This window comes from Pyrus communis, chromosome 5 (genome assembly GCF_963583255.1).
Source record: "Pyrus communis chromosome 5, drPyrComm1.1, whole genome shotgun sequence".
NCBI lineage: Eukaryota > Viridiplantae > Streptophyta > Magnoliopsida > Rosales > Rosaceae > Pyrus > Pyrus communis.
In genome coordinates this window covers 12,514,541-12,533,484 of record NC_084807.1, presented here as the reverse complement: position 1 = coordinate 12,533,484, position 18,944 = coordinate 12,514,541, and the positions used below count along the sequence as shown (strand labels likewise).

General features: G+C 37.3%; 1 protein-coding gene and 1 non-coding gene across 2 annotated transcripts; one reads left to right on the top strand and one right to left on the bottom strand.

Moving 5' to 3' along the window:
- Positions 1–1,235: 1,235 nt before the first annotated feature.
- On the bottom strand, positions 1,236–1,346 carry LOC137735803 (small nucleolar RNA R71). The gene has a single exon (XR_011068708.1). It is a non-coding gene; the product is annotated as a small nucleolar RNA R71 (small nucleolar RNA).
- A 1,012-nt stretch (positions 1,347–2,358) lies between these two features.
- Positions 2,359–5,454, top strand: LOC137734290 (uncharacterized; the record flags this gene model as incomplete). The annotated part of the gene is made up of 7 exons (XM_068473580.1): positions 2,359–2,494; positions 2,723–2,865; positions 2,968–3,097; positions 3,320–3,495; positions 4,222–4,417; positions 4,619–4,981; positions 5,228–5,454. Coding segments are annotated over exons 1-7 (1,371 nt in total), but the record flags the coding sequence as incomplete, so codon positions are not given.
- Positions 5,455–18,944: the final 13,490 nt, after the last annotated feature.

Sequence of the window (18,944 nt, the reverse complement as noted above, 5' to 3'; positions counted from 1 at the left end):
CTATTTTGATTGGTGTCAAGGTTCATAACTTGTCGATTTGATAATTGGAAGTTGATTTAAGTTGCATACATTTCAGGTGTGGAAAAGAATCCCTTAGCCATTCCATTATCCATTGGTTTACATCAACTTGCTTTACAATCTGCTTTTGTTATAATCTGACCATTTAATTGCATTTCGTCCAAATACAATTTCCCCCATATTTTGTTAAGTTTTAGGCTTAGAATCTGTCTTATCTTGTGTTTTGAAGCATTTTGAGTCAAGCTCAAACCTAATTTTCGTCCAAAATTGAGTTTAGTGTCAAAACTGCCCAGTTTGTGTTTTTAGGCAGTTTTGAGAGTTTTTAGCTTGTTTTGAGTCTTGTGAATCTGTTTTTGTGTCCTTTGAGTCTTTGTTTTGTCCAAATTAGTTAGAAAGTGTTTTGAATTGTGTTTATAAGTGTTTTGATTCAAGTTTCCATCCAATTTCGTCCAAATTAGTGTAGGTGCTCAAAACTGCCCAGAAAGTGGTTTTTAGGCAATTTTGAGTCTTCTAGTTGCTGTTTTGGGTTTTAGGTTTGTTTAAGTGTTCTAAGCGTTTAGTTCCACATCCCTTGAGTCTTTTCAAACGTTTTTAAGTTTATTTTTGTTCTTTTCATTGTTGTTTGCTTCTTGATTTTCATTCACACTTGTGTTACTTTGTTTCAGGTAGTATATGTCAAATAAACTTGTTGAGTTAGGCCAAAGAATTGAAAGATTAAAGGGCCACACTTTGGACAACTTTGTGCCATCAAGTTCATCCTTTAACCTTGAGGAAGAGGAAGAGAATTCACCTAGTTCAACAAGTAAAGAATCTGAGCAATTTGATTGGGCAAGAGAGGAAGAGATGGCGGGCAACCTAGATGAGCTTCGAGCTTTGGAGGACTTTGCTCAACCAATCATACCAAATTCACCTTCATGCATCTTGCTGCCCACAGAAGCTAGAAACTATGATCTCAAATCTTCACATTTCCATATGTTTCCTTCATTTTATGGCTTACCTAATGAAGACCCTTTAGCTCATATTAAAGAGTTTTACAATGTTGTGAGTGGTTTACCTTTGCAGGGAGTAAGTGAAGCAAATTTGAGGATGAGAGTGTTTCCTTACACCTTGAAAGATAGGGCCAAGAGTTGGTTGATGACTCTAACACCAGGTTCCCTCACTACATGGGATGCCGTGGCTAAGAAGTTCTTGGAGAAGTTCTTTTCCACTCAAAAGACAGCCACATTAAGGGGACAAATCTTCAACTTCAAACAAGATGATGGAGAACCTTTCAATGAGTGTTGGGAGCGTTTTAAAGGCCTCTTGATCCAATGTCCACACCATGGGTTACCTTTTCACTTACAAATGCAAATTTTCTATGATGGACTAACCCAAAATTGTCAATCAACTGTTGATAATGCAGCAGGTGGAGCATTGAAGAAAAAGAATGCTCAAGAGTCATATAACATTTATGAGATGTTGGGGTCTAATGCTCAACACAAAGATTTAAGGGGTAAGAAAGTTGGAGTCTATGAAACAAGTTCTAATCATGAGCTTTTGTTGCAGGTAGCTAACCTAGAAAGGAAGCTTGAATCCGTGCTCAACATGGTGCCAAAAGCAAATGAAGTGTGTGCCATTTGCAACATACCAAGCCATCCTACTCACCAATGTCCATCTAGGGAGGCTTACCCCGAGTATGTTCAAGAGCAAGTGAACCTCATGAATTCTTACAACCAAAGACCAAGGAATGATATGTATTCCAATACATATAACCCGAGTTGGAGAGATCATCCCAATTTTTCATGGAAGAACAACAACCCAATCCAAAATTTCCAACCAAAACCTGCCACTACCCTTGAGGATACGGTTAAATTGTTAGCCCAAAACACCTTGCAATTCCAACATTCCACCAATAGCACACTCCAACAACATTCAGCCGCCCTAACCAAAATGGAGACACAATTGGGGCAGATTGCAGATGCATTGAACCAAAGAGAGGTTGGGAAGTTTCCAAGCCAACCTGTGATACTCCAAAGGAACCAAGAGCAAGCCAAAGCAATCACTACACTTAGAAGTGGTAAGGTTATTGATAATAGAGTTGGCAATGAAGTTACTAATGAATATGATCATGTGAATGCAGGTGTCACTCAAGGAGACAATGAGAAATCAATTGAGGAACCAAGCCATGCCACTTCCTCATTGGAAGCACCAAATCTTCACAAGGCCGAGAAACCATACACTCCACCAATACCATTCCCTGGAAGACTTGCCAAGAGCAAGCAGGATAAGTCATTTAAGGAGATTTTTGATATACTGAGCAAAGTGAATGTTAACTTACCTTTGCTTGATGTCATTAGGAACATGCCGGCATATGGGAAGTTCTTCAAGGAGTTAAACAGCTACAAAAGGAAGTATGGACCACATGAGAAGGTAGTAGTGTCTGAGAATGTTAGTGCAGTTTTGCAAAGAAAACTTCCACCAAAGCTCAAGGATCCAGGCAGTTTCTCTATCAACATCACCATAGGGGACAAGAAAGTAGAGAAGGCAATGCTTGATTTGGGTGCTAGCATCAACTTAATGCCTTATTCAGTGTACCTTCAACTAGGTTTGGGAGATTTAAAAGCCACCACCATTTCATTACAACTTGCAGACAGATCCATGAAATATCCAAGAGGTATAGTAGAAGATATTCTAGTTCAAGTTGATAAACTAATCTTGCCAGCAGATTTTGTAGTGTTGGACATGGAAGAAGCTCCTATACATGATCGTGAGTTGCCAATATTGCTTGGGAGACCCTTCATGGCCACAGCCAAGACCATCATTGATGTGCAAAATGGACTCCTCACTATGACAGTGTTAGGAGAGACAGTTCAATTCAAAGTGTTTGAATCTCTTGCTCATCCTTCTTCATCTTTTGATTGTTATGCCATTGATGTGCTTGATTCACTTGTATTCTCTAAGTTCTTGCAGGCACAATCAAATGAACCCTTACAAACTGTTTTGAGTCAATCTCAAGATGAGTTTGATGAAGAAGATGCACTCATGGAAGAAGTAGCTGCCTTGGAAGCATTGGCATTGTATCCTTTGACTGTTTCACCTCGTTTTGAGCCTTTAGAATCATCAATATCACATCTAACTCCTTCCACTGTTAAGGCACCAAAACTTGAACTTAAGCCACTTCCACCACATCTAAAATATGCATATCTAGCTGAATTTGAAACTCTTCCAGTTATCATAGCTTCTGATCTCACCCCAATTGAAGAAGATAAACTAATTCGGGTGTTAAAAGAGTTTAAATCAGCTTTTGGTTGGTCTATTGCAGATATCAAGGGAATAAGCCCTACCATGTGCATGCATAGGATCCTTTTGGAGGAAGGAGCGAAAACAAGCCGTGAGCCACAAAGAAGGCTCAATCCACACATGAAGGAAGTTGTTAGGAATGAGGTATTGAAATTGTTAGATGTGGGGATCATATATCCCATTTCTGATAGCAAATGGGTGAGTGCTATTCAGGTGGTGCCTAAGAAGGTGGGAATCACTGTGATGAGGAATGAAAACAATGAGCTTGTGCCCACAAAGCCCACGACCAGTTGGCGTGTTTGCACCGATTACAGGAAGTTGAATTCTAGCACTAGAAAAGATTACTTTCCTATGCCTTTCATAGATCAAATGCTTGAGAGATTGGCAGGTTACTCATATTATTGTTTTCTGGATGGTTACTCAGGTTACAATCAAATTGCAATCGCTCCGGAGGATCAAGAGAAAACAACCTTTACTTGCCCCTTTGGCACATTTGCATATAGGAGAATGCCTTTTGGACTGTGCAATGCTCCAGGAACATTCCAAAGATGCATGTTGGCCATCTTCTCTGACATGGTAGAAAGGTTCATTGAGGTATTTATGGATGACTTCTCAGTGTTTGGTTCCTCTTTTGATGAATGTCTTAACCATCTATCGTTAGTACTTCAAAGATGTCAGGAAAAAAATTTGGTCCTCAATTGGGAGAAGTGCCAATTTATGGTGAAACAAGGAATTGTGTTGGGGCATGTAATCTCTAGCAAAGGAATGGAGGTAGACAAAGCCAAAATTGACGTCATCACCAATATGGTAGCCCCCACCACTGTGAAGGGAGTAAAAAGTTTTTTGGGCCATGCGGGTTTTTATCGTCGTTTCATTAAGAACTTTTCAATGATCACCCGTCCATTATGCAATCTGTTAGCTAAGGATGTTGTATTTCATTTTGATAAGGCTTGTATGGATGCATTCAATACTTTGAAAAATGAACTAACCTCGGCCCCTATTATTATGGCACCTGATTGGTCATTACCTTTTGAATTAATGTGTGATGCCTTTGACTATGCTATTGGTGCAGTTTTAGGGCAAAGGGTGAACAAGCTTCCACATGTGATCTACTATGCAAGCCGGACTCTGCATGATGCTCAACTTAACTATTCCACAACTGAAAAGGAGTTGCTTGCTGTTGTTTTTGCCTTAGAAAAGTTTAGGTCATATCTTGTGGGATCTAAAGTTATTGTGTTTTCTGATCATGCAGCCATTAGGTATTTGATGACAAAGAAAGATGCTAAACCACGCTTGATTAGATGGATACTCTTACTACAAGAGTTTGACTTGGAAATTCGAGATAAGAAGGGCAGTGATAATGTTGTGGCTGACCATTTGTCCAGGCTTAATGAAAACCATGGAGTTGGACAACCTTTGCCCCTAAATGAATCATTTCCAGATGAACAACTCTTTGTTGTTCAAGAAAAAGAACCATGGTATACAGATTTTGTTAATTATCTTGCTTGTGGTATAATGAGAAATGACCTTTCTTTTCAGGAAAGAAAGAAGTTCCTTGCCATGGTGAAGCACTACGTTTGGGACGAACCATATTTGTTTAAATACTGCCCTGATGAAATCGTTAGGAGATGTGTCCCAGAGAGTGAGCAACAAAGCATCCTAACATTTAGCCACACATTGGCATGTGGGGGCCATTTTGGTGCCAAAAAGACATCTCTAAAGGTTTTACAATCTGGTTTCTTTTGGCCTACTTTATTCAAAGATGCTTTTGATTTTTGCTCTAAATGTGATAGGTGCCAGAAAATGGGGAACATTAGCAGAAGAAATGAGATGCCATTGAACAACATTTTGGTGGTAGAACTCTTTGATGTTTGGGGAATCGATTTCATGGGACCATTTCCATCCTCTTTTGGCTACTTATACATATTAGTGGCAGTGGATTACGTATCCAAATGGGTCGAAGCCATTGCTACAAGAACTAATGATCATAAGGTTGTGTTGAATTTTCTTAAAGATGTGATTTTTTGTAGGTTTGGAACCCCAAGAGCTATTATTAGTGATGGTGGCAGCCATTTCTGCAACAAACATTTTGAATCCTTGATGAAGAAGTACAACATCAATCACAAAGTGGCAACCCCGTACCATCCTCAAACTTCAGGACAAGTGGAGATTAGCAATAGGGAGATCAAGAACATTTTGATGAAGACTGTGAGCCTTACAAGGAAGGATTGGTCATTGAGGTTAAATGATGCACTATGGGCATATAGAACAGCATACAAGACCCCCATTGGCATGAGTCCTTATCGCCTTGTGTTTGGGAAAGCTTGTCATTTGCCAATGGAGCTTGAACACCGTGCATATTGGGCCATCAAGAAGTTCAACTTTGATTACAAGGATGCTGGAGTAGCAAGGAAGCTCCAACTTAATGAGTTGGAAGAGCTTAGAAATGAGGCATATGAGAATGCCAAAATCTACAAGGAACGGACTAAGCTCTATCATGACAAGGCCATCCTAAGGAAGGAGTTTCACCAAGGTATGAAAGTACTTTTGTTTGACTCACGTTTGAGACTTTTTCCAGGAAAATTGAAGTCTAGGTGGGTGGGACCATTCAAAGTCATGCAAACATTTCCCCATGGAGCTGTGGAGATAGAGAACATGAAGAATGGAACCTCTTTTAAAGTCAAAGGGCAGCGATTGAAACCATATTTGGATAAAGTGGATGAAGAGCAAGTGTATCAAGTCGTAGATGTTCTTGAATTTTCAACACCATGAACAAGCTACCATGGCTTGCCTAGACATTAAATAAAGCGCTTGCTAGGAGGCAACCTAGTGTGGTTTGTGTTCTTTCTTTATGTTGTGTTTATTTTGTTACCATTCCATTTTCTTTGCCTACTTACCTTGCATACAATTTTAAACATCGAGGACAATGTTTAGTTTAGGTTTGGGGGTGGTTTGGAAGTTTTGTGTTGTGTTTGTGCCTATTTGAGGTGTTAGTGTTGGTTAAGAATGTTTTTGCATGCTAATACGAATGTATATGAGGAATATGTTTGAAAACAAACGATTGGGTTGCTATGGAAAAGAGTTGCATCTTGTTGTCATTTATAAAGCTATAACTCTTGAAATTATGATGATAGAGGTACCATACTCAAATTCTGGAAGAAGAATAGTGGAGACTACCCTAGTGAGTTATTTTGAGCCTATTTGCTTCTTTGAGAAGGTTTAAAGTGTTTCTACTCCTATCTCTTTCTTTCAATTTCACTTTAAATGATCTCATTACTTCTATTTTGATTGGATGCTAAGAATTACTCTCTTTGCAGATACCATGTGTTTAGTATCATTCGTGAATGAACTCAATGAGATGATGTTAGGCTATGCATGTTTAACTACTAAAAGGCTTAAATCCTACCCATTTGTGTGTTCCATTCACCCTCGTTGCAGCCAAACACTTTAGCCCAATTCTTTCATCACCCACACCACATTCTAGCCCATTACAAGCCATACCTTATAGTTTGGGGAATACCAAGGTGATGAAGACTAAAAGTAAATTGAGCTTAGAACAAGATTGTGGCATGTACTGAGGGCACCTATGTTGAAGATGTTTCTAAAAAAAAAAAGGGGTTATAAAAAAAAAAAAAAAAAAAAAAAGAGAAAAGAAGAGAATTAAAATGGATACAAGTTCCAAATCTCCTCATTATAAGACATAGGGCCTGGATGCCAAAAACAAAGAAGAAAGAAAACAAATGCAAGTGAAGAGCATGATCCTCAAGAACACTTTGGTAAGCCCCAAGCTCTAGTATTTCATATCACTTCTCTCGTAACCTATAACCTAAGCCTTACATTACAATCTTGAGAAAGACCTAGCTGATCATTGAGGATGTATTCATGGGTGATGGTAAGTGTGTGTGTTATCTATATTCTTAGCATTTGATTCATTTCATGAGATCTACTCAGAAACTGTGCTTCCATTTCAGATTTCATATGTGAGAATTTTGATTTCATTGACATAATTTCACTCATATATGTTGTTGAGAGACTAAACCTTAAGATCTGAGTGAAAACTTGAGTGGATTCTGTGAGGAGTAGAGTTGAGGCGAATTCCTTCTTAAGCATTTGGGTATGGTGACCTTGAAGTTGTAAGACATTGAGAAATATCTTTATACGTTTCAATTGATACGATTCTTTGAAGTGGCAATCTTTTGAGTTGAATGAATGACAAAAATCTTCATTGGTTCTTATTAGTTTGTTTAAAGCATGTTTTAACCAAGTTGTTTGCAGATTTTGTAAATGTTTGTGGGTGTCATCGCTGTAAACCCTCAGGAGACACAACTCCTCCAACTAGGTGATGCGGGATTTATACGCACACAAATTAAACCCTCTTTTCGTCAAATTGTAGTATATGTATAAGTAGGGATCGTTCTAGACCGAGGATTAGGAGGGATTGTTAACCACTTGAATTTGACTCAAAAACGTAAAATAACAATATGAAACACTATACTAGACTCAAAGAATGCAAAACTAAACTTTAAAACACTAAAACAAACCAAAAGACTCAAAACAGCACCAAAACACTCAAAACTGCATAAAAATCACTTTCTGGGCAGTTTTGAGCACCTTGAGTACTTTGGACGAATTTGAGAAACAAAATGAATCAAAACACTTATAAACACAAACTAAATGTATTTCTAACTAATCTAACACTTTAAAAGAAATGGGAGATTGGTTTTGAATGAAACTTGAAATAAAAACAGAAACTTGGAAACAAACAGATTGTAAATTAAAGCATAAGGAAATGAAGTAAACACAAGATGAATGAATCAACAACTAATAAAATAAGAGAGTACCAATGAAGATGAAGCTAGAGATTCGATTTCACCATTGCTAAGCCAAGTCCATGCTTGTTAAGTCAGATTATACTCATTCATCTACCTATTTCTTGGGTTTGTTTCACTTAGATATGATCAGCCATATGATGTGTGGATTTGATCAAATGTCTCTAATTATGAGCCTAATTGTGATGTGCAACTTTGGTTCCTAATCAAGACTATGTAGTGCACAAGAAACTTTCACAAAACCAAAGGGAACACTTGGCAGGATGTTTGCAAAACATTCCCTTCATTCATTCACATATCTACCAAGATTATGCATGATGTGTGCTTTAATTTTGGCTAAACAACCTGTGGTTAATTCAAATGATGATCATGCATTAAAATCAACACACTAAGTCACAATTAAATCGGAGAATGAAGCAAGAAATAGATAGATTAAATGAGAATTCCGAATTAACTACATGGCAAACTTTGCAAGGCTACATCGAATCCCTAGAGGAGGATTAGTTACAATTCATGTTTGCAAAGGATTTAACATAAAAATATAAAACATGAACGAACATAGAATTAATAAGAAGAAAGAACCCTTGAAGCAAAACTGATGTAGAATCAAAGAAACACCTAAACATTCCAACAACTCAAACTTGAATTGTATGAACGTTTAGGTCCTCTTATCTTCCTCTTCGTCGTAGCACAAGGTCTAAGGGATGTTGTTGGTGTGTTGAATGGATTGGGGAATTATGGAAATGGAAGGATGATGTTTGGATTGTAAGGGAGAGTCACGGCACAAAGGGGGGTTTATGGTCTACATTTCTGCAATGGATGAAGTGTATGAATGGAATGGATGGAATTTGTGAAGGGCACGGCCCCAAGGGACCAATTTCTGTTGTGAAATGAATTGTGGATGAATGAGAATGAATGATGAGTATTTATAGGTGAAATGGGGGGGACATGACAGCTAGGTTGCATGTGCTAATGTTTGTGTGTGCATGTGAAATCTAGAATTGCATGTGTGTTGAATGTGAAAGCATGTGCAATGAATGTGTGGTGCAATGATGAAGGAATAATCTGAAAATGCAAGGTGAAATGAAGTGGAATGACAATGGCATGTGGAATGAATGATTTCTTGGTGAAGGGATGCATGTGTTGATTAAAGGGGAAATGAAAATCTGAAATGGGATAGCATGTGGGTGGAAATGCATGTGGGTGAATGTTTAAAGTGCATGTGCAATGTTTTAAAGGATGGAATGATGGAGGAACAAGTGCATGTGAATGCATGGTGATAGCATGTGCACGGTTTTGGTTGGAATGATGGCAGATTGTGAAAACATGTGAATGCATGTGTTTGATGAATGATAAGTGGTGAATGATATGATAAGTGATAAGTGGTGAATGATAAGTGATGAATGATAAGTGGTGAATGATAAGTGATATGATAAGTACTGGGAGCATGTGTATGGTTTTGGGAGAAAGGTGGAGATGCACGGCATAAGGGAATTGGAAAGGTTTAAATGTCCTAAAACTAAAGGGAACAAAGTTCCAACACTTTGGTCTTCAATTTCGTCCAACATTTTGGCGCCAAGCATAAGCTATCCATCCTTAGCCCAAAAGTGCTCCAAAAGTCTCCAAAATGCATCTTTTTGCTCCTTTAACCCTTTGGACCTACAAACACACGAAAATAGCTTAAAGGACTAAAATAACTAAAGAAACATAACGTAAATGCACGATAACAAGCCATTTAAGTCGCATGAATATGCTCCTATCACTAGGGACACCTAGGGGTTCAAAGGCTTGTTGCACATGCTCAGTGCAATCGTTTGGCCAGCGAAAGTGGTTTAGTTAGATGTTTGTATTTTGTGTGTTTTAGTTTTAAGTTTGCTCGAGGACTAGCAAAAACCAGGTTTGGGGGTATTTGATAAGTCACATTTTGCATGCATTTATATCTTCCTTATTTGGTGCCTTTGTGATTGTTTTGGATTAAACTAGTCGCGTTTTACATTGTTTTGTGTTAGTATGCAGCCAAGGTGTAATAAGATCAATTGGAAGGCAAATGAAGTTAAGAGATGTAATTCGGCCATATTGGGTGATTTTAGACAAGGCAAAAACGTTGAAGTCAATTATGTGGTTCCAACACCAAAACATGCATTCACATGCATGTCACAACCTTGGCCGTGTGTTCCCATATCATCCCATCATTTGATGCAATTCTAGCACCAAATCAGATTCCTCACAATCCCATTTCCATCACTTAATTCATTTCAACCATTTTGACACCAACAAACACAAACATCCATTCCGTGCACCCCATTACATTTCTACACTTCATCTTTACAGAAACTCACATGCATTGTGATTAAACAAGTAACTCCTTGCAGCCATCATTTCAGAAATCCAACCCATTCCTTTGTCCATGTCGTGTGTTCTTCCCATTTTCAGACTTGTATAAACATTTTCTGGTGCTCCAATTGACCTTTGCAGGTTCCACTCCCTTGTGGCAGACTTTACACATGCATTTTGATTAAACAAAACACATACTTGCAGAGTTGTCCAAGCCATGCGTCCACTACACTCAGAAACCCATCATTCCATCTAAATTATGCTCTGCCATCTGAGTAAACAAAGGCTAGATCCAATCTGAATGTTGGGGGATCACACACACTCTATTTGGCTCCATTTTCTGTCCATCATACACACTAATTCGCCCTCTCCATTGCATTGCATTTTACATTCTTTTCCTTTCACAGAAACTGTCCATTATTCTCTCCCTTTTCCATCCGCAAGTTTTCCTCTTCATTTCAGTCCATTTACACACCCATAACCTCTCCCATTTCACTCCATTCTCTGTCCATTTCTGTCCTAAGGGCAGAAACCATTCAAACCAAACCAATCTACTTCATCCGCACCACATTTGGAGAAGCAACACCAAGGAACTCTTCAAGGACTTCAACATCAGTTTTGCTTCAAGGGTTCATTCTTATCAATTCTATGTTCATTCATGTTTTATACTTTTATGTCAAATCTTTTGTAGACATGAATTGTAACTAAGCTTCCTCTAGGGATTCGATGTAACCTTGCAAAGTTTGCTATGTAATTAAGTTAGAATGCTCAGTTTGTCTACCTAGTTCTTGATTCATTCTCTGTTATAATTGTGAATTTGTGGGTTGATTTGTATGCTTGATCGCCATTTGAGTTAACCACAAGTTATTTAGCCAAGATTAAAACATACATCATGTCTAATATTGGTGGATTTGTGAATGAATGAAGGGAAAGATTGGCAAACATCCTGCCAAGTGTTCCCTTTGGTTTAGTGAACGTTTCTTGTGCATTACATACTCTAGATTATGAACCGAAGTTGCACATCACAATTAGGTTCAAGATTATAGACATTTGATCAAATCCACACATCATATGGTTGATCATATCCAAGTGAAACAAACTCAAGAAATTTGTAGATGAATGAGTATAAACCAACTTAACAAACATGGATTTAATTGAGCAATGGTGAAATCGAATCCCTAGTTTCATTTCCATTGATACTATCTCATTATATTGGTTGTTGATTCATTGATTTGTGTTTACTTCATTCTCTTATGCTTTCAAGTTAAAACAACAAATCTGCATAGTTTGATTAGTTTGATTCAAATCTGCCTATTTAGACTAGTTTGATTCATTTCTTAGATTTCTTGCAAACAAGTAGTTACATAGGTCCAATTAGTCCCTGTGGATTCGACACCCTTGCTTGTGCCATTATACTAAATATATTCTAGCATTAGGAAGGAATTATACATCAACAGATGGCATCATTCGACAACCCAAAACATTCTCAAAAGTTCCCTACATGTCATCATAATAGAGATACAATCGAAGATCATTAAGAATAATGAAAACCATAAGCATTGACAAAGCATTTGCAACTATGACATCATGTTACTCATGCTAGGAATTAAACTTAACGCGATCGTGACAAGCGACCTTCACTACTTTCAAGTATAAGTTAGTAACGATTATGTGAAACCTTCTTAAACTTTAGCCACATATTCATGCATGCTAATTAAGTATCGACCCTCAATTAACAAACACAAATAAGTTAATCATCAAATAGTTAAGCCAATTGCATTCACGAATCAAGAGTTCATAACCGGAATTCATCAATTCATATCACATAAATAATCATGGTATTGAAATCACCCCTAGCCAAAAAGGGTTTAGTTCCTCATAACTTTGAAATCAAAGAAACACCTAAACATTCCAACAACTCAAACTTGAATTGTATGAACGTTTAGGCACTCTTCTCTTCCATTCTTTATATTACAAAACAAAGAGAATTGAATTTAAACATTGAAATCAAAGAAACGCGTAAACATTCCAACAACTCAAACGTGAATTGTATGAACGTTTAGGCCTTCTTCTCTTCGTCTTCGTTGTAGCACAAGGACTAAGGGATGTTGTTGGTGTGTTGAATGGATTGGGGGATTATGGAAATGGAAGAAATGGAGGAGAAAGGGAAGGGAATGGTGCAGAAAATGGAGAGACTCACGGCTAGGGAGAAGATGGAAGTGTTTGTGGTGTGTTGTATATGAAAAATGAGATGTGTTTGAATGATGGGAATGCAAGGGCTTTTATAGGAGAATGAAGGTATAAATGGCTGTTTTAAGCATGCAAGTGGCTAATTAATGATGGACAAATAGCTAGGAAAACATGTGAAAGCTGGAATTGCATGTGAAGGTGTTGGAATGTGAATGAAGGCCACGGCATGAGATGTTTTTCTGGAATGATGGCAGGTTGTGCATGTGTTTGGGAAGAGAATAAATGTATGATGGTGGCTGAATGATTAAAGGGAATGAATGGGAGTGACACTAGGTTGGTTATGCATGTGGAATGTGGCTGAATTGTTGGTGAAATGATGAATGGGAAAGCTGGAATTTCAAAGGGGGAGCCACGGCATGGACTAGTGTAATGGTGCTGAAAATGCATGTTTGTGCATGTGATTTGAAGTGATTTATTGTTTGGAAATGAATGTGAAGGCATGGCTTGAATGATGAAGAATAAAGGGTGCATGAGTGAATGATTGAATGTGCATGTGGGTGAATGTGAAGGGAATGCATGTGAGGATGCTGGAAATGCAATGGAACTCACGGCACAAGGGTTCTTTGGTGATGAATGTGGTTGATTTAATGGAGGAACAAGTGCATGTGTTGAATTGGTGGTGCATGTGATTAAAGATGGAGAAGGTGGTGTAATGATGAAGTGGAATGGCTGAAAATGCAAGGGGGAGTTGATAGGAGCATATTCATGCGACTTAAATGGCTTGTTCTCGTGCATTTACGTTATGTTTCTTTAGTTATTTTAGTACATTAAGCTATTTTCGTGTGTTTGTAGGTTCTAAGGGCAAAGTATGCAAAAGGATGCCTTTTGGAGCCTTTTGGAGCAAATTAGAGATTGGAATGGATATCATATGCTTGGAGCCAAGAGGATGGACGAAATTGAAGGATTCCTAATCCATTGCAGCCACATGCACATTCAATCATTCACACCAAAACCTTGCACATGCTTTCCCATTTCATTATTCATTCACTTTGCAGCCACCATTCCCCCTTTAATCCACATGCTCTCCCATTTCAGATTGCATTTTCACTCACCACAAACAAGTCACATGCATTCATCAACATATCTAGCTGTCATTCACATGCATTTCATTCATCATTTCCACCCCCACATGTCCCTTTAATCATTCAAACATGCAGCCACACCTTCACCCACATGCACCATTCAAACATACACCCAAACACCACCAGAAATCATCATTGCCGTGGGTACCTATCCCATTTCAGATTGTCATTCCACTTCATTGCACATGCATCTTCATAATTCAACACATGCATTCATTATTTATTTACTTTGCATCCTTTAATTTAATCACATGCACATTCAAACAAACACAATCATTCCAGCCATACCTTGCATTTTCAGATTGTTCCTCCATCATTGCACCACAATGCAGCCACATGCACTTGTTCCTCTAACATTTCAGCCACTTGCACTCCCATTCTCTCCCAAAACCGTGCACATCCATTCTCCTTGCATTTCCAGCCATTCCACATGCTATTTCAGCCACATGCACTCATAATCATTCAACCAACTTTGCACATGCATTCATCATCATAACCTAGCTGTCATGTTCCCCCCCATTTCACCTATAAATAAGCATCCATTGCATTCATTCTCATTCACATCCATTCACCACAGAAATAAGGCCTTTGTGCCAGAAATTCACCCATTCCAAACACTCTTCCATAAACTCATCCATTGCAGAAATGTAGACCATCAAACCACCCCCCTTGTGCCGTGAGTCTTCCCTACAAATCCAAACACCATCCTTCCATTCCTCCACCACTACCCAAACCATTCACACCATCAAACTATCCTTAGACCTTGTGCTACAACGAAGAGGAAGATAAGAGTGCCTAAACGTTCATACAATTCAAGTTTGAGTTGTTGGAATGTTTAGGTGTTTCTTTGATTTCTATGTTTAATTTCAATACTCTTTGTTTTGTACGAATGAGGCATGGAAGAGAAGAGTGCCTAAACGTTCATACAATTCAAGTTTGAGTTGTTGGAATGTTTAGGTGTTTCTTTGATTCTCTTTGTTTTGTATCATAAGGAACTAAACTCCCCCTTGGTTGGGGGGTGATTCGAATATATGTTTATGCTTGCATTTTGATTTGATTACTTCTAATTGCATTTCATAAGTTGTGATTCAATTTGTTTAACCGTTTTATTGATAACTTATTTATGTATGTTTATTGAGAGTGCACGCTTAATTTTCATGCATGAATATGACGCTAGAATATAAGTGAGTTTCACCTAATAGTTATGAACTTATATTCATAAGTAGTGGAGGTTGCTTATAAACAATCGCGTTAAACGAATTCTTGGCAAGAGTTTCATGCATTCATAGTAACGAATGCCTCGTCAACACTTATAATTTTCATAGAGCGTAATGATTCTTGCTTGTACCTCTTCTATGCATTCATGTTGAGGACTTGTGGGGAATGTTTTGAATTGTTGTATGCGCTAACCCATCCAATTCAATAACGTTAGGAAGATTTGAAGGTTAATTAGTGCATCACGGTTAACCCGGGGTGTTGAGTTTCATGGTTTATTGAAATGCAATTGGAAATCATTTTATTATGCAAGTGTAACATATGTGAAGATGAACCCCTTAGCTAGCATTCATTCATTTCAATTCCATTCAATTCTATCACACATTCACATTTACATTTTGCTTTAATTTACAATCTGTGCAATTTAATTTAATTTCGTATAAACCTCAATCCCCCTTTACTTTATTGTCCAATTTAGTTAGAAAGTGTCTTAGTTTATGTTTCTAAGTGTTTTGATTCAATTTATTTCCCAATTTCGTCCAAATTCATCAAAGTGCTCAAAACTGCCCAGAAAGTGATTTTAAGGCAGTTTTGAGTGTTTTGGGTGATGTTTGAGTCTTTTGGTTTGTTTTAATGTTTTAAGTGTTTAGTTTTACATTCTTTGAGTTAGTTTAGTGTTTTATATTGTGTTTTTACGTTCTTGAGTCAAGTTATTACATAAATTCGTCCAAATTTGTGTTTGTGCTCAAATCTGCCCAGAAAGTGGTTTTTAGGCAGATTTGAGTGTGTTTGTGTTGTTTTGAGTCTTTTGGTTTGTCTTAGTGTTTTAAAGCTTAGTTTTGCATTCTTTGAGTCTAAGTTAGTATTTCATATTGTTATTTTACGTTTTTGAGTCAAATCCAAGTGGTTAACAATCCCTCCTAATCCCCGGTCTAGAACGATCCCTACTTATACATATACTACAATTTGACGAAAAGAGGGTTTAATTTGTGTGCGCATAATTCTCGCACCAGGAGTGAAGGCCACGGCAAAGGTGTTTTGGTGCATGTGTTGGCTGTTTTGTTTGTTGGTTAAAGCTTGTGTTTGCATGTGAATGTTGTTTGTGTGAAGTGTGTGTGAATGTGCATGTGTTTTAAAGAATGAATGGTGGTATAATGATGAAGTGTGATGAGTGATAAGTGTATGATATGTTGAGTGATAAATGAATGATATGTTGAGTGATAAGATGAGTGGTTATTGATATGTAGATGAATGAATGATATGATAAGTAATAAATGAATGATAAGTGGTTATTGATATGTAGATGAATGAATGATATGATAAGTAATAAATGAATGATATGTGGTGATGATAAGATAAGTGTATGATATGATAAGTGGTGAATGAAGGAGTGGAATGTTGGAATGTTATGCACGACTAAGGATATAGGAAAGGTTTAAATATCCTAAAACTAAAAGGAACAAGGTTCCAACACTTTGGTCTTCAATTAGGTTTTCAATTTCGTCCAACACTTTGGCTCCAAGCATAAGCTATCCATCCTTAGCCCAAAAGTGCTCCAAACGTCTCCAAAATGCATCTTTTTGCTCCTTTAGCCCTTTTAGCCTACAAACACACGAAAATAGCTTAAAGTACTAAAATAACTAAAGAAACATAACGTAAATGCACGAGAACAAGCCATTTAAGTCGCATGAATATGCTCCTATCATGCATGTTAAGTGATAAGTGATTATGATAAGTGATATGATAAGTGATGATGATAAGTGATAAGTGATATGATATGTGGTTATGATAAGTGATAAGTGGTGATGATAAGTGATATGATATGTGGTTATGATAAGTGATAAGTGGTGATGATAAGTAATGGGAGCATGTGAGGGAATGAATAATGAATGCATGTGTATGGTTTTGGGAGAAAGGTGGAGATGCACGGCATAAGGGAATTGGAAATGTTTAAATGTCCTAAAACTAAAGGGAACAAGGTTCCAACACTTTGGTCTTCAATTTCGTCCAACATTTTGGCGCCAAGCATAAGCTATCCATCCTTAGCCCAAAAGTGCTCCAAAAGTCTCCAAAATGCATCTTTTTGCTCCTTTAGCCCTTTGGACCTACAAACACACGAAAATAGCTTAAAGGACTAAAATAACTAAAGAAACATAACGTAAATGCACGAGAAAAGCCATTTAAGTTGCATGAATATGCTCCTATCGCCAAAATTTGATGCGAGATTTATACGCACACAAATTAAACCCTCTTTTCGTCAAATTGTAGTATATGTATAAGTAGGGATCGTTCTAGACCGGGGATTAGGAGGGATTGTTAACCACTTGGATTTGACTCAAAAACGTAAAATAACAATATGAAACACTATACTAGACTCAAAGAATGCAAAACTAAACTTGAAAACACTAAGACAAACCAAAAGACTCAAAACAACACAAACACACTCAAATCTGCCTAAAAACCACTTTCTGGGCAGATTTGAGCACAAACACAAATTTGGACGAAATTAAGTAATAACTTGACTCAAGAACGTAAAAACACAATATAAAACACTAAACTAACTCAAAGAATGTAAAACTAATCACTTAAAACATTAAAACAAACCAAAAGACTCAAACATCACCCAAAACACTCAAAACTGCCTTAAAATCACTTTCTGGGCAGTTTTGAGGACTTTGGTGAATTTGGACGAAATTTGGGAAAAAAAAACAAAACAAAACGAACAAAACACAACCTACACCTTCCAACAAACGTCTCAGAGATTTCCAATGCACATGACAAGTTAAAAATCATCATTCCCATAGATTTTAGCCATCTTTACACTTAAGTACATTCTTAATCATAGTCACCACATATTAGTTCACAATTAAGCATTTAAAACACATTTCGAATGTAGTAACATGCCTTAGAGAATTTCCTCAATTCCTTACTAGAATGCACTCTATTTTCACACAGATTTTCTGACTACACACCCTACACTAGTTATATGTGAGAAGATTGATGTAAACATGAAAACGAACACTCACATATATGTATCATAAAGAGAGCAATTTCTGGAGTTAATAAGCATGTTTAGGTATGATCTCATGAATGGAATGCTACTACTTAGAAGCGAGAATCAGTGACACCATAAGCTCATACCAAGTTCAAACTCCACAAATTGAAACACATAACACTCAAGATAGAAGTCACGGGTTGTAATGGGGCTTGGGGTGTGTGGCTAACAAAGAAGGGATATGGAAAACAAAGGTTCTTAAAGAAATAGCGAGCAAAGCATTTGAATCATCTTAGAATTCACTTTTGAATGAAAACTCAACTTTTGATCAAAAAGGATAACAAGCTCTTTCTTTTCTTTTCTGTTTTTCTTTCTCATATGTTTTTCACAATTTTTTTTTTCTTTTCTTTTTCTTTTTCTTTTGAATCTCAAAACATACATATAAACGTAAGAACAAACTTTTACTCCCCCACACTCATTTTCTTGCATAATGTAACTCAAAAGGAATTCATTTAAGTCATGCTAACTATACTTTAAGAACAAGGGTATAGGAAAGTCCTACTCTAGGCTAGGTAAGGGGTGATGTGGTTAGCAAAGAAAATAGGCTAAACGAGGCTCAACAGGGTTAAAACTAATATATACGAAATATGGGAAGTAAGGCTATTTGGCTATGGTGGCAACTACACAACTTCATCTTGATATATATTATGCAATTCAATGTCATGCTTTGAATGAAACGGATATAAGTTCTAGCATTTAGTTCTATCATGATACAATTGCATTCTAAGTAGCAACCAAGCAAGGAATAATGAGATCATGCAACAACTTTAGAAGACAAAGAATCACAGAAAATAACTCTCCAAAGAAAGTAATGGCTCGAGTCTCACAGGGATGTAGCGTTATTATGAGTTTCTTCCTTCAAGCATGTTACAAAAACGAATT